This window comes from Capra hircus, chromosome 25 (assembly GCF_001704415.2).
Source record: "Capra hircus breed San Clemente chromosome 25, ASM170441v1, whole genome shotgun sequence".
NCBI classification, from domain to species: Eukaryota; Metazoa; Chordata; class Mammalia; order Artiodactyla; family Bovidae; genus Capra; species Capra hircus.
In genome coordinates this window covers 19,918,530-19,941,037 of record NC_030832.1, presented here as the reverse complement: position 1 = coordinate 19,941,037, position 22,508 = coordinate 19,918,530, and the positions used below count along the sequence as shown (strand labels likewise).

Sequence of the window (22,508 nt, the reverse complement as noted above, 5' to 3'; positions counted from 1 at the left end):
TTTTAGTAATTTATGTTTTAGTTATAAATCATCTAATTCCTCTAAACTTTTCCCATCTCATTGTCTATACAAGCTTGTGCCATTTTCCTTCATTGATAGCTATTGGTGTATTTTAATTTACATTTTTACCTTGTTAATTTTTAAGCATTTCCTTCTCTGTTCTTATTTCCCTAGCTATTTGAATTCAGTGTTAAACTCACTTCTCTCTATTGGTGTTTAAGGCTCTGACTCCTCCAAGCCCCACCAGTTCCAGTCTGCTCAGCCTCTGCTGTGACACAAGGGGCCTCCCCTTGAGTAGAGCTATATGATAGCTGGACACACTCCAGAAACACTTGGGAAGGTTTTTACTCTTCAGCCTCATGTATGTTGACAATTAGAACCAAGAACATAATATACCATCAACCTGTTAAACTTTCATTACCAAGTATTGTATCTCTTTTTTCTGGGGGGTGTGGGGGAGAAGTACATACACAGACACCATCATCTAAATCTTCAGAGAGTAGTGGCTCTACTGCCCAACAGACCACAGCAAAAGTCTTATTTTAGCGAAATTCCCTGTCTCGCCTAATCTAGCTTAATTCTTTAATTTTTCACAGTCCTCCAAGGGCTAACTGTCCAGTGGTCACGATGGGCTAGCCACATGTGGCAACTGAGCACTACAACTGTAGCTACTCCAAACTGCGAGTGTGGTAAGATGAGAAGTGAAAGTCGCTCAGCCGTGTCCGACTCTTTGCGACCCCGTGGACTACACAGTGTATAAGATACCAGATACTAAAAACTTGGTACCAAAAAACTTTAATATTTTTATTACATGTTGATATTTTAGCTATATTAGGCTACGTAAAATACATAAAAATTTAACAAGTTTCTTTGTACTATCTTTAATATGTGTACTAGAAAATTTTACAATTACATATGCGACTGTACAGTTCCACCCGGCAGTGCTGCTGGCTGCCGTCCCCCTGATGTACATACAAGGCTCTGAGAGCAGACAGCACTGCCTTCTTGCAACCACCTGAAGAGAGCAGCACCATGATGCCAGGTTAGTGTTAGCATTTATTCTAAAAATACACAAAATATAAATTTTTTACATCAAAGTGTGATGACCTCACTTATACATTGTTCCATACTTACCTCGTTTTATTTGCATCCTATGCAAACACTGAGAATAAATGTATTTGATTCTGATTTTTTGCTATGGTTCATGTAAACAGTTGAGACTGCGACTTTTAAAGTAGGTTGTTTTAAAAGGTAAAATGGCCACAGGAAACCAACAGTGAAACAATTTGGTTTGTTTAATGAAGTTGGCAGAAGTCTTAGCAGATAGGTAACTGAAGACTTAATATTGGCTTCCAGGCATTTTAAATATTAAAAACCTCGAGGCTTTCTTCATCTTGTAAACGTAATTCAGGTCTTGTTGGCATCAGGTTGGAAAGGAAAATACTAGACCATGACTTCAGCATCCTGCTGGTGACAGTGCACACCCTCTTTATTATGAGAATGAAACCGAACAACAAGCGCAATACATCACGAATGTCGAACTGTGCTGCAAAGAAGGCCCCAGCTGGTCTCTTCTGGGAGCCATCTACCTTAAGGTGACCCTGCCACCGGCTGAGTATGATCCCCTCTGTCCACTGGACAGTGCGAGGCCCCAGGCCGAGAGATGGTCAGTTCCTCTTGCTCCGAGTCTTCTGAAGCAACCGAAACTCTACTTCCACCTCTGCTGGCTCTGCCGTCCGTCCTTGGGCTTGGATTCACTGGGTTAGTGATTTGCAACTGTTGTCAAGACTGTACCGTCCCTTTAAGGTACCACATGCCACCGTAGCTTACACAGCAGTCCTATGAATAAAGAAACATGTTGAGAGCAGACGTTAGCAGGAAAAGGAGCACATTCTGTGCAGAATATCAAAACTTGATTTACGATTCATGGAGAGAACACAAACAGGAGATCAAGACCTGCCTGACACTATGGTCATCACTGCCCAGTCTCCTCCATGCGTGGGTCTTGACCCCTTCTTTCCCCAGGGATGTCTTAAGAGTGAGGGACTATAAACGAATGTGCTTTATAAACACAAGATACAGAAGATAATATGAATAAGCTAACCAGAAAAAAGGTGCTTCACAAATTGCATCAGCATCTATGGACCTGGAATATAAGAATACTAGAATATAGGGAATCTGTCATCAGTTTTCAGTAAAACTGAATGCTAAATGATAAAACTAAATGCTTCTGCGAGTAGGGTATTTGTGCCACACAGTCAACTCATAAAGACATTATGAAAAAAGTGTTAAGTCACTCAGTTGTGTCTGACTCTTCACAACCCCAGGGATGGTAGCCCACCAGGCTCCTCTGTCCGTGGAATTCTCCAGGCAGGAGCACTGCAGGAGGCAGCCATTCCCTGCTCCAGGGGATCTTCCTGACACAGGGATCACCCAGGTCTCCCGCACTGCACGCACATCCTTTACCATCTGAGCCACAGGGAAGCCAAGGCCTAACAGGAATTAAGTATTTTTACTTCTTTTTAAATTTGATTTTAAAATTGTTCTACTAAAGCAAGGAGCACAAGACTTAGTATGGGGTTACGGGGGAAAAAAAAGTGGTACACAATTCAAAGGAGGAGTCAGGGTACAGATTCCAGTCTAGGCCCTGTCACTGTAAAGGATGATGACCCGCTAGACTATTAATGGAGTTTACATCTTACTCAATTTAGTCCTTTTGCATAAACCCACCAAACCAATGGCAATTATCTGTTGCTGAAGACCCAGCAGGCTGGGGAGGGGTGCAGAGGAAGCCTGATTAATAAGCGCAGCCACAGGAAGGGTACCAGATGAGATCAGTTTCCACAGTCAGTCTCCGCCTAAGACAGGGAGGAGCCAGCTGTGGGCGTCGTGGTTCTTAGTAGGCTCAAGGTCAGAATAGAAGCTCAGAACCTCTGCATATTATTATACCAAAAATGGATGTACCTTTAGCACTTTATCCACCTCCTGTTTACTCAGATCTTCTCCACACTCTTGAGTCAGCCGAGCCTGGATCATGTTCCGGCGCACCCGGTAATTTTTGGAAAAAATTTCAAGCAAAACCTGTCGATGCTTTAGTAGCAAAAACATGTTATTACGGGAATTATCTAAAACAGAAACATTAATAAATAAGAAATCTAAAGCTAGGGACCCAACTCCACATTGTAGTCTGCGATCAAAGTCCTTGCTTAAGACTTCTGTTAAAGACAAACACGTGTGGCCAGTTTGTCATCTCCCGAGATAAGCCTTAATAAAATGAAGAAATAAAGATATATGCACACAGAACAAAAATGCCAGTGAAGCCACTAGCAGAGGAGCAGTTTTTAGACATACTTTGTGTGACAGAGAAACAGGATAACTGAGCAGGCAGGGAAGCCACACCTTAACTGCGTGGACAGGATGAGGAGTGAGTGGCTTAAAGTCCTGACGCATAAATAAAACAGGATGCCATGAAAAGCATTATGTCCCAAAGAAAAATAGGAAGGAGAGAAGACTGTCAAAATCCCCCCATAAGAACAAAAGGTGTTAAATGAGAGAGAAAAGATTTGATCCACTATATATAACACGTGACCTAAGAATTCCAAAAGAATAGAGAAAAAACAGGTAAAGAGATTTCGGAACTTCGTAAGGATGCCTCAACCATCTAGCACAGTAATAACCCACACAAGGGCACTTCTGGAGACGCACTGATGCGCTATATGCAGAGTAAGAATAAAACCTTACTATGGCTTAAGGGAAGGATGTGGATCAAACTGAAAAGACCGAGAAAGAGAGGACCAAGGAACTCGACGACAACTCTGAAAGCCTGAATACGATGGAACAGTATTCAGAGGAAAATGCTTTGCCCTCCAAAACCCTGCTGCTGCTGCTAAGTTGCTTCAGTCATGTCCAACTCTGTGCGACCCCATAGATGGCAGCCCATCAGGCTCCACCATCCCTAGGATTCTCCAGGCAAGAACACTGGAGTGGGTCCAATGCATGAAAGTGAAAAGTGCAAGTGAAGGCGCCCCTCGTGTCCAACTCTTAGCAACCCCATGGACTGCAGCCTACCAGGCTCCTCCATCCATGGGATTTTCCAGGCAAGAGTACTGGAGTGGGATGCCATTGCCTTCTCCGTCCAAACCCTAGACCCAGACAAATAATACCTGAGGACAAAAGAAAGCCATTTTAAGACATGAGAATGCAGACAACCCCTCTGGTCCCCTTAGAAGCTAAGATTAAGCAACAAGGAAGACACAAGATTGCAAGCCAGCAAGAGACATGGAGCAGGTCCCACTTGGAGAGGCGTCTGGGACACAAGAACAGTACTCCTGATGGTGTCTATGTGTTCAGAAAACCATGCAAGTGAAAACAAGAAAAGCAGTATTAAAAAAAATGGATATGGTAAACTACTGATATTTGTCTCCACAATGAACACATTTCTCGTCTAGCATTGATATCTGATGTAACTAAAAGAATACATCCCACACATCCATTCTCCCAACATAGCTGAAAACTAAATCCTCAACCAGTGCAACCAGAAGCCCATTGAAAATAACAAGGTGAGACATCAAATAGGAGAAGCACAATCTGTGTATATGTGTGTGTGTATATATAAAATGACACCTTGTAATTAAAAAGCCATCGCCTCTGAGGAGTGGGAATCAGGTCAGGCAAAGCAGGAGACCAGCTTCCCATACAGCTTTCAGTCTTGTTTGTTTTGAAGAATACGCACTTACTACCTTTTTTTCCTTTTAATTACTGGAGTAGTTCAAGAGGAGGAAACCCAGATGCCACCCACTCTGGCCAAAAGCACAGAGATCTGTTCCAGATGGTTCTCCATCACAGAAGGCCCTGCCCCTCTGGTGTTCTCAGCCTGCCTGTCAGTCTCCTTCTAAGAGGCAAAAGGGGACACAGATCTTAGTGGGGGCTTTTGCTCACTCCCTCTCCCAGTTCCTAAGGACAACACCTGGAAAAGGACAGATCTACTGGAGTCTAGCAATTAAATCTTAATCTTTGAAATTCAGGCAAGCTCATGATTTAAGGAAAACTTCTGGACCTCAGATCCTGCTGGTTGAATTAATATTCTGTTCATTCCTGTCCAGGTGTGACTAGAGGCAAAAGGACTGATTTCTCTGACATCTGATCCGACACCTGAGATTGATATGAAATCCTTTTGATTCCTGCCACCATCAGTCATCTGAGAAATGTGGTCCATCACCGGTTCACAAGCCTGGCTGGGCAGTAGAATCATCTAGAAGGCTTTGTAGAAACTTAAATATCTAGGACCCTACCACATTCCTATAGAACTAAACTGAATCTCTGGGCAGTAGAATCATCTAGAAGGCTTTGTAGAAACTTAAATACCTAGGACCCTACCCCATTCCTACAGAACGAAACCGAATCTGTGTACTTTTTAAAAGGTGTTTCTGATGCAGCCAGTCCTGACATTTGGGAACCACTGCTTTTGGCTCACACCACTGGCACATCCAGTATATTCTGAAATATATGGAGACACAGAGAATATTTAAAACCAGGAGTGGCTGGAAAATTTGAAATGGATACGACTACACTTTGGGTCTCCCCAAAGATCCCCCCCTGCAGAACACCGCCCTCCTCCCTTCTGGGGAGACTGGAAGGTCACCTCACCTGGTCACTAATGTCTCCAGACTCCCAGAGGGCGAACACCTTCTGCTCATCCGGGGAAGCAGCCGTCTGTGGGGGAAACTGACCGAGGCCCAGGCGTGAGTTGGCCATTTGGCTCTAACACATGAATCCACCCGCCTTGGTCCTATCAGCCTGCACCCGCCCAGCTCTGGGAACGGAGTTCCAGTCCTAGCCTCTGCCTCTCGCTAGCTGTGGGCAGCTGCAAACCTACTGCGGCTTCTCCCTCCTCCTGAGCCACACGCGGAGACCGCTTCCATGAGGCGCAGACAAGCCCGGCCCAAGCCAGACGTGCTCGGGAAGGCAGGGAGGCGGCGTCTGTGTTTCCCATCAGCCTGCCACTAGCTCTCCCTTCTGCTTTAACATCCTGTGTCCTCCCACCCTCAACCAACCCTCAGATGTGTCTAAGCACTCCCACCCCCCTAAATCCTTAGGAATATCATGGGATCCCTTTCAATCCCTCCTCCTCCAAAAGCCATGTCAACATGGGTTAGAGACCCTGATCCACCCTGAGCAGCCCGTGCCACGTGGCTCAGCAGAGTCTGAAGACGGACCACGGAGAGGGCAGCCCAGGCTCCTGGTGCCTGGAGAAGGGGACGGTGGAAAGGGCACCTGGCAGAGTGGATTCTGGTCTTGGCACCACAACCCAAGTAACAGTAACAATTCCTACCACGTAAAGTCCCAGGTGGGCTTTAAATCTCATTTGCTACCAGAGAGGGAGCGGCTCTCCAAGAGGGAGGTCCCATGCAGCGAGGTTTACTCAGTGTTCGCGGCCACGCCACTAATAAGCGGCAGCACTAGGAGCTGAGTCTTGGCGCATATACTCGCTCTCCCTGGGCCTCAGCTCCCTTGTGTTAAAACAAAAAAAATGAGGCTGGACAGGTCTGAGGAATCTTCTGCCTTGGACGTGACTAAGATACAGAGGAAAGTCAGCAAGGGAGCTGGAAGAGAAGGCCAGGGTCTCCTGAGTCGAGAGGCCGACCCTACTGAGAAGTGTAGGACGAGCGGGTCCTGGGGGTGGCCACTCATGCCCCTTGTCGTCTATCCCCTCCAACAGCCCGAGATGGCCTGGCTAACATCAGGCAGGTGCCCCTGCCCTGCCTGGCTCCGTCACAGAAAGGTGAGTCTGCAGGTAACTGAACCTATTACTGGGTGGACAAGGGAGGGTCCAAATAGGGCAGGGTGCCCAAGCCCATTACCTTCTATAGAGACCTCACCGAGGAGGCCCTGTGCCACGAGGGCCAGATCCCCTGGGAAACGCCAGCCAGCCTGGGACCCAGGGCCTCTTGCCCTAGTTTCTGCTCCTCACATACACAGGGATGGGCCTTTGCCTCAGATCACCCGAGGCTGCACATGCTTCTGATCTTACGCTGCGGACAGCAGTGCTCCCTTGTTAAGAGGCATACACAGCCCACTTCACTTGACTCGCTGACAGGTCTGGACAGAGCCTGGGAGGAGAATGAAGAGAGCACCCAGCCGGGCACCCTTGTACCCTCAGCTCAGGGAAGTGGTCTCCAAAGATTCCTCTGCTCCTGTATTTCCTCCCCTCTAGGACCCTTTCCAGTGACGGGACAAGACAAGGAGCCCGGGGTGGGGGAGGCCCACCCTGCACCTGCAGGCCTGCACCAGAAACGCTCACTGAAAAGCCACAGAGCTGGCCAGCCAGCTCTAGGACAGGGAGGCCCGCCGGGACCCAGGTGCAGCTGAGGGCTCTGGTGAGAGGTCAGATCATCTCAGCTGCAGCAGAAAGGATTTAAGACTCGCAGCCACTGTACTGAGGTTCAATGTCCGGCTCTATCACTTCCTGGGCAAGTGCGTCTTATTTCTCTGAAACTCAGTTTCTTCATCTGTGGTTACAAGATCAAATGACACTAGAAGTGAAATCATCGTAAAAAATGGCAAAGCTGGCAGGAATGGGTGGGGTGCTGGCACAGGAAGGGGCTAGACCCGGGGATGGGGAGCTGGCATGGCCAAAGCCCTCCTGTGTGCCAGGCAACAGGTGATGGCCTATAGGCACCCACTCAGCCTTCAACAAAGCCCGTGACACAAAACTAACATTTGCCCACTTCAGATGAGGGTGCAGGGCTGGGAGGCTGACCAGCCCAATATCGTACACAGCAACCACGTGGGATCCTACATTTACACTGAGGCCAACGGTCTCCCAAGTGCCCCTGCCCCACGCACCCTACCAACAGCTGTTTCCCCAAAGCCAGCAGGGCTCAGGCCAGTCTGGCTGCCAGCCTCTCTCCCACAGCCACTTCCTCCTGGACAGGCGTGCGTGCCCAGGAGCCCTCCACGGGGCCTCGTCTGCCGCCGGGGGTGCTACTTACAGGCACCAGTATCTGCTTGCAGCCGGCGGCCAGCACCGTGTCCTGCAGCATGCGGTCCGAGATGCCGCTGAACAGCATGTGGCCGGGGGGCAGGCTGGCCAAGTGCAGGTTGAAGAGGCGCTTGAGTTCGCTCAGGGTGAGCACAAACTGTTTCTGAAAGGTGGCCTGCACAAAGGCCCTGAGTTCCCGGGCTACGAGGGTGCCGGCAGAGCCGGAGGGTGGGTGCCCATTGAAGCTGTCCCCGCCTGCCGCTCGCACAGCAGGCAGCCCGTTGGCCAGCCCACCGTGGAGGCCACCACCGGGCGAGGTGTCCATGGGCTCCTCTTCGTCCTCCCCCTCCTCACTCATGGGCTCCTCCTTGATCCGCACGCCGGGCAGGACCGCGGATGCCTGCAGCTGCTCCTTCCTCTGCTGCAGCTCCCGCTCCAGCAGCGCGTGGTTCTGCTGGGCCTGTCTTTTGGCGACTTGGACTCTCTGGTCCCCAGAGACCAGCCCCACAGGCCCTGGGAGAAGACACAGGGCTGCTCAGGACAGTAGAGACGGTGCAGGGAAGGACCTGGGGAGAAGGCCCATGGTCCCTCTGCCCCATGGACACTCCCTTCTATCCTGATGGGGACACTCTGCTGAGCACAGGAAGGGGACAAGAAAAATGCAAACCAGCTGGTGCAGAAGCAAGTGGCCCAGTCTGGCCTTTCACCACCACCCTACCCAGAAGGAATTTGGCTACCCCAGCCATGAGGGAAAAAACAGAACCGGAAAAATCAGATTTCCACATTCAGAGACCCAGTAAGTTACTGCTGAGTCCCTGCCAGTAGCCACCCTGCCAACCCGAGGGTGAGAAATCTCCAGGCATGGAACCCAGACACCGCCCTGGAGTCCAGAAGCCTCAGTCCCTGAGGCAAGGCTTTGCCACTAGACAAGCCTTCAGCTGAGGTCTGTGGGCAAGGGGAAGAGGCACAGAAGGGCAGCCACCAATAAGCCCCACACCCCCTCCAGGCAGAGCCCCGACAAGCCCTAGAAAAGCAGCCCTTAGAAGCCAGTATTAGGGTGAGGGCCCGCCCAGCCAACGCCCTCCACACCTGATTGTCCATCCGGCTTCTTTGGCATGGCTTCCTTCACAAGATTATAAACTTTTTCTAATCTGAAAAGAAGAAAAAACCCTCGTAACTGTAAATCATGTCCCCAGTCGTCTGCCTCCCAAGAGAAACGTCCCCACAAGACACCACACGTATGGAGCTTTGGTGGTCCCTGCTTGCAGCTTAGAGCCGAATGGTGGGGGTGGGCAGTGGCAGCCCACCTTCCTTTCCTCAGCCAGCCTCCCGCCAGCCTGCCTTGTGCCACATAAGCCTGGGACGTTGCTCCTGAGTGCTTTCCCCTTCCTCCCCGACCCCTCAGAATAGAGGCCGGTCAGGTTGGATTAGCAGAATGGGCGGTGGCAGCCCTCTGCCAGAGGGGTTCTGGGATCACGTAGCGAAGTCCACCTGAGTGAAGGAGCGGTGTGCACAGCTCCAAACTGGCATTCATCATCCCAGCTGCAGCCAGGCTGTGCTCCCCGCTGGCAGCAGGGTGGCTGGGGACGACGTGATAGCCCTTTCCCCTCGCCTGCCCGACAGGCTCTTACTTGGCCTGGATGCCTATCCACAGCATGTTCTGCCGCTGCACCACGTCTGGATGCTTCTTGATGAACTCCCCGTCATAAGGCAGAATGAACTCCCAACCCTTGTTGATCCTCACTACGGCCATGTGCTCCAGAAAGTCCTTCACGTCTTCCGTGCAGAGCTGCGGGGATGGGGCCAGGTGAGGCACGCCCAGCCCAAAAGCCCCACTCGGCCCCCGTCCCTGCAGTAGCGGGGCCAGACCTCAGGTCAAGCAGGACATCACTTACCTTAGTCACCGCTGCCACCTCTTTTCTTACCACCCAGCGGCTCTGTGTGAACTTCCACATCTGAGAGAGAAAAAGAGGTGTGTCTCCAGGACTCCTACGACTGTCCCCCGAGCCCCTGCTGTCGTCCTGGGAGCCTGGGATGAGGGCGCAGAGCAGAGGCTCCTAGCCAGGCAGGGGTGTCAGGCAGACGGGGTCTGGACTCTGGCTGTGGGCAGTCACTTCCACTCTGAGCCTCTGTCTCCTCCTTTGTGAAGAAGCTCCAGGGCCACCACCTCCAGGAGGGCAGCTGGACCCACTCCACGGCACAGAAGCTTCCTGGGGTGGGGATGCCTGGCCCATATGTCACCGACAACACCTCAGATCCGACAAGACCCTCTCCCAGACAACCCACGTGAACAGTGTCTGCATGAACAGAGAAGAGCTGACAGGCAGCTAAGGGTGAGCAGCGCACGTGTGCCATGAGTGAGCGTGGGAGTCGATGCCACCACACCCTGATCCCCGAGATGAAAATAAACCACACAGGCATCTAGATGCTCAGTACCCCAAGGAGCTGGGACACCTCGGTGAGAAAAGAGAAAATGGAGACACTCTCCTAAACAGATTAGGGCTGCCTGGTGTGATCAGACCTGTGCATGAGCTCACCAAGGTCACCGCAGACAGCTCCAAGGCGACACTGCTGCAAACTCAAAGCCCACTGCCAAGGTTAAGGGAGGCAGTGCAGGCCGCGGGAGCTCAGAGGCCAAGCCCTGAGGAGGGATGCCTTGGCTGGGACTTCAGCTCTGGATAAACGCGGGGGCGGGGCGGGGGGCAGGACAGGGTGATGGGGTGAGGGATGAGCCAGCTCAGGAGTTGCTAAAGCCCAGAGCCACAGTGCAGGGAACAGCATGCCAGGGACTGGTGAATGGGGAGTGTCAGGCGCGTTCAAAGTGGCTGCTGTTTGGGGGTTAGTGATACCAGACTGTCCAATTATTTATGACAAGGTAGAAATCTAGCGTGAGTCTGATTGCTTTTTATAAGAACAGACAGTGAGTCAGCATTTTAAAAATACCACTCAGGTCAAATGGCTCCCAGGTCAGAATCTACCTATGGTTTCCAGGCTAAGAACTCAAAGGTTATGAAACTGAAGACTCCAGGTCTGAGAGGAGGGAGGAGCAAGGCAGAGTCCAGAGCCCTCTACTCCCCACTGCCCCACTGGGCCCCACACTCCTGCCCTTTGCCCACTGCCCGGGCGAAGGTCTGGGACTCTGTGAAGCCCCCATCCACCCCCCATGCTCCGCCAGGAGGCCAGAGAGCTGGGCACTTACCACAAAGTCTCGGCCCCTGCAGAGCACCTCAGCCGGCACGCCGCTGTGAGGGCTGGAGGAATCCTTGGGGTACAGGATGTCACTGCCAAGGGGACGGGGTGGCCAGTCAGGCCCTGTCCTCAGCCCTCCTGCCTCCCACTCCCTCAAGCTCCAAGCAGAAGCCCAGGCCTCTTTCCCACATGGGCCCCAAGGGCTCGCATCACCCGCCGTTCTCCCCAGGAGCCTGGCTCCCTGAACCCGTGTGGAGGAAAGCAGCAGCCTCCCCTACAGACCCGAGTTCCTCTCCTACCCCTTTCCAACGCCTCCCTCACAGGGGCCCAGCCCCAAGGCCCCTGCACGGTCAGAGGGTCAGGGGCTCAGAGACAGACCGGCTGAGACCAGGACTCTGGAGTTCAGCGAGTCCCACACATAAAGCAGGTGAGACGCCAAGAGAGGCCAGCAATGAAGCAGCACCCAAGGCCTTACCCCTGGCCCAAACGGAAGGAGTAGGCAGTGTGAGCTGAGGCAGGAGGGGTCAGGGGTTGGGACTGGACAGACCCCAAGCATGGGTGAGGTTGAAGCCCTTGGGGAGAATGGGACCAGCACTCAAGGCTCAGGGACCTTCAAGGGCAAATGACAGGCGCCAAAGCTTAAAAGCATTTCCACAGCATAACCCTGACCCCACATCCAGATGCAGACCCTGCTGCCCAGGGACACACACTCCTTTGCTCTCCCTGCCCCCTCAAGCCCACCTGGCACCCACCTACTACTTTCCTTCAAGGCTGAGCTGTGCCCACCTTCCCATGAAAGCCCTACAGGACAGGGCCCTGGCACACACACACATACGTGGTCCCAATGACAGGTGAAGTGCTGTCCCAAAGGCCCTCATAATTAGAGGCTTGTGTCACACAGACAGTAGCTGCAAGGCCCCACAAAGCACACCGGGCACCGTCCGTTTTCCAGGGAAAGGCTGTCACCATGCGGTTCTAACATGAATATACTTTGCAGTCTTCTTGGCCAACCAACTGGGAAACGATGGACTTTTCGCAATGAACAACTTTTTAAAAAATCTAGAACAATTTACACTTTGACAGATAGCTCACTTTGTATCACATTCCTAAACCGTGAGTATTCAATGTGTTCTACCTTTACAATTTAGAAATAACATAATTCAAGTGTGCATTAAATGTAGTCAGGTTTACCAAGGGTTGGCCACGTACCAGGCATTATACCCAGTACCAGGGGAAAAGGGAGTCAAGACAGTCCCTGCCGCCTAGAAGCTGACAGTCTAGGGAGGAGGCAGAGTCTGGAGAAGCAATCACGGAAGAGAAACTACTAAAAGGCAGCAAGCCACAAATCCAGGACCTATGCAGCCCAACAGGACACATAAGAAATTCCCACTGAGGCCCATCTTGACGAGCTGTGCAAAACCAAAACCGAAACAAGAAAAAATCTTGAACGCAGCCAGAGAGAAACAAAGAAACATAGACAGTGGAACATACACTGGATACACAATAAAATCAATGGAGATCAGAATACAATGAAATTCTATCAGAGTGTGGAAGGAAAATAACCAAATTAAAATTCTATACTCAATAAAAAATATCCCTAACATTGTAAATCAGCCCTACTTGAATAAAATTAAAAACCAAAATAAGCTTTAAGAACAAAGGTGAAAGAGACATTTCCAGACAAAGAGGAAACAAATTTATGACCTGCAGATGCTCAATTTCACAGAAGGAAATCATCATGTTTAGGAACTCAGAGATACAGGAAGAAATGATGAGCAAAATAAATTAATTAAAAAAAAAGAATATTAACTGGATAACGTCTTACAGGGTTTAAAACAGAGAATTAAAATATACAAATACAATGACAAATGAGTTGAGAGGAAGACCAAAACCTAAAGGTTGTTGAATTGTCATGGATGAGGGTAAAAAGTAGCTGCTGCTGCTGCTAAGTCGCTTCCGTCGTGTCCGACTCTGTGCGACCCCACAGACAGCAGCCCACCAGGCTCCTCTGTCCCTGGGATTCTCCAGGCAAGAACACTGGAGTGGGTTGCCATTTCCTTCTCCAATGCATGAAAGTGAAAAGTCAAAGTGAAGTCGCTCAGTCGTGCCCGACTCTTAGCGACCCCATGGACTGCAGCCTTCCAGGCTCCTCCATCCATGGGATTTTCCAGGCAAGAGTACTGGAGTGGGGTGCCACTGCCTTCTCCGAAACAGTAGCAACTAATATTAAACTGAGAAATCTGTAGGGTGATCTCTGAAAGAGTCGAGAAAGGTAACTTCCCAGTTACTGGTGAAAACAGTAACAAGAAAAGAAGGGAAAAATGAATATAAAACGCAACAGGACAAACAGAAAGCACTAAGGTAGATTTAAGCCCAAAACTTGAACAGTTTTTGTCAGTCGGTCAATCAGTACTTACATTCAATTTAACTGGGTTAAGCGCTCCCAACTAAGGGGACTAGAAGGAACTTACCTCTTCACCACCCAGTTTCCTTGGACCAACATCGCCACCTTCTGGATGCCACGCAGAACAGCCACAGAGTCGACAGAGGGGCCCAGGAGGCTCATCAAGTTGGCAAAAGGCATGACCTTCACTGAGGAGGACACAGGAGACATCAGACAAGCCAAGAGGGCCCTCGGCTCATGCAGCAAGTCCAGCAGGACAGTGGTAACGTAACAGCTGCAGCACTGTTTCTCACTCGGGGCAGGCCCCCGCCTCTCACTGAGCCCTGGAGGAGTGCCTCATGAGAAGACCCAGCCCAAGAAGCTTCAAAATTCACCCATGATCACTTGGCTAGTAAGTGGCAGAGCCAGGACTTGAACCTAGGCCGTCTGGCTCCAAAATTCATGCACTTGGTCACTGTGCTCTGCTCTCCCCACCTCCCCACCCCCAACTGAGCCCCCAGCCCTAGTGAGCAGCGGCAGGGCCAGGGGAGGCCCATGTGTTCTGGAGCAAGGCCAGCAGCCTCTGGACCCCGGGGAGCTCCCGTCTCCACTCCGGCCCCGCAGCCTCGGGCCTGGGACTCAGCTCTGAGGTTCGAGGCTCATGTCCATTCTGACGGTTCTGGCCTCAGAGTCCTCACTGTGGGGAGCCTGGGGAGGGACCACAAAGTGGTGCAAGGAACACACTTCACTGTGAAAATGAACACAGCTCATGCTCACACACGAGGCTCTGCCCAATCCTTTAACAAGCCTCACCTCTGAATCTTCACCTCAGCCCCGTAGCTACCTTAGTTCCTTTTCATAATCAACACATCCCAGGAAGGCCAGTGGCCTGCCCAGGCTCACAGGGACCTACGGCCCCTCTAACATGGCCTGTCACCAGCTTCAGTGCACTTTCCAAAGACCTTGGGCCTCGCTCCTTAAGTCTGTCCCAACTCCACTTCCCCAGGAGGTGGCAAGGCTGGGGACCCCCAGGGCAGGGCTGCCCACTCACCGTTTTTCATCAGGATCTTGATCTGATCAGCCAGGGGCAGGGTGCGCAGTTGGGCCATGGACAGGACATTGCTGGGGGCCACGGGTTTGTCTCTATTGAAAACCAACACCAAGGGTTAGGAGGCCAGGGGCAGGTTAGCGGGTGGGAACGGGCAGTGCGGAAAGGCGTCCGGCCCCTCTACTCACTTCTCCTCCTCCTGGCTGGGGGGCATCAGCATCATGAGGTACTCACTGTCGGGGGAGAGAACGGGTCAGCAGCTCGCAGGGCTCTATCCTTGCCCCACCCCGGCCACCAACCAGGTTGTATCCAAGCCGCTCCCGCCCCAAAGCCCAGCACCCCCTTCTGGCCCTCTCCAGAGGATGATGGACCCCTCCACATCTCCCCACCGTGTTACAGAAGGGGTCACAGTCTCAAGGCAGGACCCATGAGAGAGGGATACTCCCGGGGCCAGTGTCAGGCTCAGCAGCCCTCCACGGCCCCAGCCTGGCTGATCTCACCTGGGGGACTTGACCAGCTCCGTGTTCTCAACCCCACTGAAGCCCTGGCACAGCAGGTACTGGCGTTCGTGCTCAGAGCGACTGTCCTGTGGGGGAGGAACAGGGAGTCAGAGGAACCTCAGCCAACATTCCAGGCCTCCCCCTGCAATCTGGTTCTCAGCCTTGTATCACCTTCTGCTCCAGTCACCCACTGTCCAGCTCCAAGGCCAGCCACAGGATCACCCCAACTTCCTGAGCAGAGCACTCAAGGCCTCTGCATGTGGCCTCAACCACATCCCTTCCTGCCGCTATGACTGCACAGTCCCAGTGCATCTGTGCCTCTATGCGCTGTCTGACAGAGAAACACAGACAGCAATGATAACAGCAGCTAGCGCTCACTGAGCACCTACTATGCACGCGCCAGGCTCTGTTCCTACGGCTGCACACATACCCCAACTCATCCCATCCCCAAAATAACGTGAAGTTAGGTACCGTTATTATTATTCCCATTTTATAGATAAGGAAACTGAGGTTCAGAGATTAAGTACCTTGCAGAGGGTTATACACTAGGAAACAGGAGAGCTTTTGGAAGTCTGACTGACCCCAAGTCTAAGGCTCTGTCAACACAAAAATCTCTTTCAGGAAGGTTCCAGAATAATCATAAGTTGCTCCACCTCTACAAAAATGTTGGGGAGACGGAGCCTATGGTGTCTTTGTGCGCTAATATTCGATTGCTTCCATTACTCAATATAGTTCCAAAGACTGGGCTCTAAGTCAAGTACAGTAAAAATCACCCTTGGCGGGTGAGGTGCACAGCAAACTCAGCCATGGGACAGATGGCTGCTTCTCCACGGAGCACCTGATGGGGCGTCTGGCCTTCATTCAGGGCCCATGATGCATAAAAGTACGTAACCAAACACCAGCCTCACTGAGCCCAACAAGATGCTCACACTCAGCAAGAGCCCAGGGGCCACCACCGCCGCCAGTGACACGGTCACTCACTCCCTGGGGGGCGCACACAGGCAGGAAAGCGGGAACACAGGGCAAATTGCCCCCAGAACCTAACCTCTCTCCTTGTAGCACTACCAAGTGGCTACAACTCAATCTGAAAGAAAGGGGATGTGAGACGACGAGGCCACAGGTGACACTTCCGGGCACTGGGGCTTCTCTCCCAGGAGCCCACCGAGGCCAGTGTCCGCGCCGCCCAGGGACCCCAGCTCACCCTCAGGCCGTAGTAGTGCAGGTGGACCCAGGGCTCCTCGGCATGCTTCTTCTGCAGGAACTCGTAGGACTGCACGCGGCGCTGGCGGGCCTGCTCCGACTCAGGCCGGGAGAACCGCACCTGGGGTGGGGGCCAGGACCTCAGGCCTGGGGCCTTTCCAGGCTGTCGTCCAGGGCCCACCCAGAGGCCAGAGAACCTAGCATCTGGGGCATTTCCCACTCCCAGACACCTCATGCCCGGCAGATTAGCCCTCCAGGTAGTCCAGCAAGAAGGTTCTAAGAGATGGACTCTCTGTTTCACCCCCAGAGCCCATGCTCCACGCAGACCCGCCCACCCGTGCTGCCTCCAGAAAGCCGAGTACAAAGCTGGCTCTGCTGCCTCCCAGCGCGCTCTCGGGGCCTGGGCTCACCGTGATCTGCTTCACGTCTTCCTCTGCCTCGTCCTGGGAAGAGTCTCCCGCTGCAAAAGAAAAGGCCCTGCTCGCAGCTTCTGCAGAGGCTCTCCACCCCACCCACCAGGCAGGTCTCAAGCAGTAGTGTCTGAATTCTCCTAGACAGAGGTAGCTGCCTAAGTCAGTGGTTTTCAATTTCCCCAGGAGACTCTTGGAAATTCAGAGACATTTTTGATGGTCAAAATCGTGGGGGCAGGTGCTACCGGCATCAGAGGGTAAAGGCTGGGAATGCTGCTAAAGATCCTGTAATCCAGCCCTTTAGTACTTTTCCCACAACCGACCTCGCCCGCTAACATGTACAGAGAGATTCAGGGCTGGGGCTCCCGAGCTCACCCTCATTGGCTGCCTCCCTCTCACGATGCTTGGCGTCTGCCTTATCCAGGTAGGAGAAGCTGGGCCGCAGCTGCAGGATGCCATGTAAAGGTGTCAGGTGGAGCTCACCTGGCAGAGGAAGAAGGGCTTGGACCTGACGCTAGGAGCTGAGGCTGACCCACCCAGCTTGGCTCACGGGAGTCACCAGGGGCCCCAGATTCCCTGAAAGGCCTCAGCTCACTGCCCAACTGCCTCCCGCCTCTGCTCTAGCCCCGAGTCCGAGAGCCTTGGGATCATCAAGCTGACAGCCATTCGCAACCCAATCTGGCTGTGCTGGACACAACAAGCACATAAACCAGATCAAGACATGAACCCAGACTCTTGCTCAAAGTTGCTTTCTTAAGGCTTACCTGCAAACCCTCCTCCACCAACATTCAAGGGCCTCTCGACCCCGGCCCCCACTTCCCTCCCTGCAAACTGCTTGTTCTGGCCCCAGTGGTGACTCAGCAAACACGCCCCACTCTCCCTGGCCCCCACCCAGGCCTCTGCCACAGCAACCTCACTGCCTCCCTAACCCCACATCCTCCAACCTGTCTCCCTGTCAAGTCCCACCCATCCTATTAAGAAGCTGGCTAGTGCAGGGACTCTGGTGGCATAGTCGATCAAGTTCCACCTGCCAATGTGGAGGTAACAGGTTCGCTCCCTGGTCTGGGAAGATCCCACATGCCGCGGAGCAGCTAAGCCCGTGAGACACGACTACTGAGTCTGCGCTCTAGAGCCCGAGCTCTAAAGAAGCTACTGTAATGAGAAGGCCGTGTGCTGCAAGTAGGGAAAAGCCTGAGCAGCAACAAAGACCCAGAGCAGCTCACAAATAAAAAACAAAAGGAAAAAAAACAACTGGCTCCTACAAGCGGGCTGGAGAGAGGCCTGGCGGAGCCGGGTAGAAGAGTGCCTACATGCCTCTGACACAGATCCTAACTTTTCCTTGGGCCTCAGACCTGTGCACTGGGAGGCAGTGCAAAGATAATCAGTTTCAATCAAGTCAATGTAGGCTTGAATGAAATCAGACAGACACGAGGCTCTATGGAGGTTCTCTGCAACCCCAGAGGGAGCAGAGTACTCGAGATGAGGAGTAAACACGTGACTAGGGAGAGGAAGGAACGTGGCTTTAAAGACTTCCCTGGCATCCCAGTGGTTAAGACTCCATGTTCCCAAGGCGGGGGTGCTGGGTTCGATCCCTAGTAGGGGAACTAGCTCCCACATGCTGCATACAACTAAGACCCAGCACAGCCAAATAAATTAAAAAAAAAAAAAAAAAAAAGGAATGTGGCTTTAAAGAATTATATCCTTAAGATATGAGTTCAAATCAGAAGAGTATAGCTATTTGATATTACTTTTATTCTATCCCACTTTATCACCTAAGCGTTCAAATTTCTTTATTGCTTTATAAACTCTAAATACTTATAGTAAGCCTGTACTTTTTAACAGCTTTACTGAGATGATTCACATAACATATAATTCACCCATTTCAAGCATACAATTCAATGTATTTTAACATATTCACAAAGCAATGCACCCAATACCACAATCAACTTTAGACCATTTCATCACCCCAAAAAGAAACCATGTTCCCATTCCACTCTCCTCCCAGCCCCTGGGAACCAATAATCTACCGACACCGTCTGTCTTCATGGGTTTGCCTGTCCTGAACATTTCATACGCCATGGAATCATGTAACGCGTGGTCCTTGGTGCCTGGCTCCTTTCATTTAGCTTAATGTTTTCAAGGCTCACGCATGTTGGCGCACATAGCAGTCCGTCTTTCCTTATTATGGTTAAATAATATTCACATGTGTGGCTATACCGTATTTTGTAATCCATGCATCAGCTGACGGACATGTGGATCATTTCCACTTTGCTCTATCATGGATAATGCTTCTGTGAACACCTATGTACAAGTTTTTGTGTGGTGATGTTTCATTTCTCTTGCATAGATGTTTTCTAAGAATGGAACCGTTGGGTCATAAATACCTTGTATTTAAGACAAAATTCTACTCCTGCCTCAAAGGTCATGCTGTGTGTGTGTCTGTGTCCCAGGAGGATGATGACCTTGGAGCCCCACCCCTTCAGGTTTGGCAGTATCTGTAAAAGTCCTTGGAGGTGGCAAACCCCAGTCCCCTGACAGCCTGGCCTCCGTGGGTGAGAGGGCAACAGGCAGGAAGGCCAGGGGTCTCCAGGCAGAGGAAACAGGCTGCACGCGTCGGATGTTTTTTCTCTCTCTCTTAAGCGGCAGGAGGAAATAAACTTCAAGTGTAAGGGCTTTTTCCCTTCTCTATACAGATTTAAAAGGAGGTTTCTCTTAAAATTCTGTGTTGCCATAATGACACCTGGTTTCACCTGAACTCTTCTTAAACCTTGAGCTAACCAACGCGTTTTTCTTAAGGAAATGTTTTTCTTAAGCCATGTTAATGAACTATGTATTTACCCTAGATTCTGTCTTTATTCAAGATGGTCCACATTAAGACTCAGAACGGGTAAGGGTTACTCATACATTGTTCTGCCAATCTATGTTAACGAAACTACATATTTACTTGGAAACCTATCTTTCTTCAAGATTCATGTCAATGTTTTACGGCCCAGGATGACTTACCTTGTGCCCATGTTATCTCAAAATGCATGTTGTGGGTGAGGGGCTTGGTGCCAGTCTCTTGAGTTTTGAGACATTCCCTTTCTCTAATTAGCAGCCTGTAGCTATATAAGAGAAGGCAATGGCAACCCACTCCAGTGCTCTTGCCTGGAGAATCCCAGGGACGGGAGAGCCTGGTGAGCTGCCGTCTATGGGGTCGCACAGAGTCGGACACGACTGAAGCGACTTAGCAGCAGCTTAGCAGCTATATACCATCCGGCCAAAGACTAGCAGGGGTACACTCTTTCTGCCCCCTTCTGATGTCTATGTCAGAAGCTTTCTCTCCCTTTTATACTTTAATAAAATTTTATTACACAAAAGCTCTGAGCAGTCAAGCCTGTCACTGACCCCGGATTGAATTCCTCTCCTCCAGAGGCCAAGAATCCCGGCGTCTTTCACGGCTCAGCAACAACCTTTCTGATGAAGCCTTCAGGGCGTCCTCTCCTGGCCCCAGCCCTCATCCTGCTTCCCTCCCACCCTCTCAGCCCTCGCGGCAGCCCAGAGTGGGTACCTTGCCTGTAGAGCGCAGCAGCGTAACGGGACGTGTTACTGGTGGTCTGGGAAGAGCAGAACGTCTGCTTGTCCATCAGCTTCCTGGAAGCACAGGGAGAACGAGGGTCAAGCGGAAGGAAGCTCAGGCCTGGGCCTGGAGGCACAGCCCCCTCCACCCTGGCACCTGAACCCCAACAGCCAGAGACCAAGGCCGCACGTGCCGCAGGAGGGGCGCTGGGATGAGGAAACTCAACTGTGGCCCAAGAGACACACAGTGGATGGGAGCTCCCTCTCCCATCAAGGGGCCAGCTTTCCTCTCGGCCCAGTTAGAACTTGGTCAGAGGAGCCATCTCAGGAGGGAAGACTATTTCCCTGGGGACGAGCCCGTGCCAGGCCCAGTCATGCAGAGATGAGCCGCTGGTGGGGAGCCCAGCTGTGGGGCACAGGGCCTCGGTGTCGCTGAGGGCCGTGGAAGGCTCATATTTGAAGAAAGCGAAGCTCGGCACCCTTAGGGCCCAGGGCACTCACGAGGAATACGTGTTGGTCTCGTCAGCGCAGGCCCCATCCACATTCAGCGCAATCTGCTCCCCTTTGCTGCGGCAATAGTTGGGATTCAGCGTGTCGATGGCCATCTCAAGCTCTACCTGGAGGCACCAAGCACCCCCACCAGCTATGGGGACCCCGAGGCACAGCGCTCAGGGGATCCCCCAACCCCACCACACCCATCTCCTAACCTCAGTCTCTGCCAGAAGCAGGACTGACACCATCCCTCCCCAAAGGCCCCTGGACTTCAGTCCACACAAAGGCTACAGACCCAAATTCCAAGAGAAGGGCCTGAGTGTTTTTTTTGGAAGGGGTTCATGTAGTTTGCTTGCCGCCACATTCCACTCCCCAAAGTCTACATTAGGTACCCACATTTAAAAATCAAGAGCTTTTCTCTTTTCCTTATTTCCAACTTCCTTTCAAATGTCAGCAGAATTGGCAATGCTGGTGTAGCTTTTTGCATGACAACAGGGCTTAGAGCTGTAGCTAGGACAGGCCGGTCTCCTGGCCCCTGTCAACCCAGCGCTGAGAGTCTTGAGATTCTCCATACCGGGCCCTCTTCACACTGGCCCTGTCCTGTGACCTTGAGTCCACCCCATCCCGTGTTCTAATTCAACTCAGGCCTTCCTCCTGCCTGGCCTCTCTGGAGCTGCCCACCTCCTTTCTTTCTGGAAGTTTCCTTCTGCAGCTCTCAAGGCCCTGCAAGTTGCTGGTTCTCTTCTTTACTCTCCAATCACTCCTCTGGGCTTCTTTCAGCTCCCACTCTATCACCTCTCCCGTCCCTCCACCTCCGCCCAGGAGGCCAATCCCACCTTCTGCTGCTTGGGCTTGATCTTGGCTGAGAGGTGCGGAATGTCATCATACGTCATCGAGGCTGGACGCACTGGGTACTGGGGAAGGGGAACGGAGCCGTCAGTCCACCCTGCCCAGAGCTGGGCTCTAGGGGCGCTGGCCAAGAATCAATAGCTACTCTCCACTCCCGCCCCAGACTGGAGGCCCCCACTGGTCTCCTGAATCCCGTCTCACTGGCTCCAGCTAGCCTCCTTCCAAAGAGCCACTTTCACACATCCGAGGGACACGCCCAGGCATGAGGAACCCCAACAGGCCCCAGCACGCATGGCCTATGGCCCCTAGGAACCCAGCATAATGCCATGGGAGTCAAGAGAAAGGGTCCACAGTCTTAACTGCTCATTTACAGGCCACCCAGGTGGAGAAGGACAAGCAGAATGAGACCACAGGAAGCAAAAGGGGAAACGAAACTGCTCGCTGCAGAGGCAACTGCCGCAGAGGATGCTGTGGCCTTCAAACCCTCTGCCCCTGCAGCCACTCCACCGACAGGGCACCCTAAGGGCATTCAGGAAGGAAAAACCAGGGGTACCTGACGGTTAAGGCGCATAACAAAGGAGCGATCTCAAAGAACGCAGGCTGTTCCACTTCCCCCACACAGAGAAGCTGTTCGTTTGCAAAAACTCCTATCTACCCTCTCCTCCCTTATCTCTTCAAAATAGTCCTGCAGGGCTGAGAGGCTATCTCTGGGCTTTCCTCTTCAGTACATCTGCTGAACCAAATATAATTCTCATTCAACTGTTAGATTGTGCTTTTCTCCCAGTCAACAGATCTACAGGAATCACTATCCCATTCTCTCTCCTTCTGTTGATGGGCGGTGGTGGTGGTGAGTTAGTTGCTAAGTCATGTCCAACGACCCTGTGGACGGTAGCCTGCT

The 22,508-nt window shown here is 51.9% G+C and overlaps 1 protein-coding gene across 2 annotated transcripts in view; it reads right to left on the bottom strand.

Moving 5' to 3' along the window:
• Positions 791-22,508, bottom strand: part of POLR3E (RNA polymerase III subunit E) — a 31,371-nt gene continuing 9,653 nt past the window's right edge. For both annotated transcript variants that reach the window (XM_018040862.1, XM_018040861.1), the window contains 18 exons: positions 21,598-21,675; positions 20,771-20,886; positions 20,262-20,344; positions 17,087-17,194; positions 16,712-16,761; positions 16,303-16,422; positions 15,102-15,187; positions 14,790-14,834; positions 14,605-14,696; positions 13,642-13,762; positions 11,181-11,262; positions 9,877-9,936; positions 9,613-9,770; positions 9,071-9,132; positions 7,992-8,494; positions 5,647-5,724; positions 2,965-3,090; positions 791-1,839 (listed from right to left, as the gene is read on the bottom strand). In XM_018040862.1, coding sequence (XP_017896351.1) covers positions 1,783-1,839; positions 2,965-3,090; positions 5,647-5,724; positions 7,992-8,494; positions 9,071-9,132; positions 9,613-9,770; positions 9,877-9,936; positions 11,181-11,262; positions 13,642-13,762; positions 14,605-14,696; positions 14,790-14,834; positions 15,102-15,187; positions 16,303-16,422; positions 16,712-16,761; positions 17,087-17,194; positions 20,262-20,344; positions 20,771-20,886; positions 21,598-21,675 — 2,025 coding nt within the window. In that variant the 3' untranslated portion in view covers positions 791-1,782. The remainder of the gene's footprint in view (positions 1,840-2,964; positions 3,091-5,646; positions 5,725-7,991; positions 8,495-9,070; positions 9,133-9,612; positions 9,771-9,876; positions 9,937-11,180; positions 11,263-13,641; positions 13,763-14,604; positions 14,697-14,789; positions 14,835-15,101; positions 15,188-16,302; positions 16,423-16,711; positions 16,762-17,086; positions 17,195-20,261; positions 20,345-20,770; positions 20,887-21,597; positions 21,676-22,508) is intronic.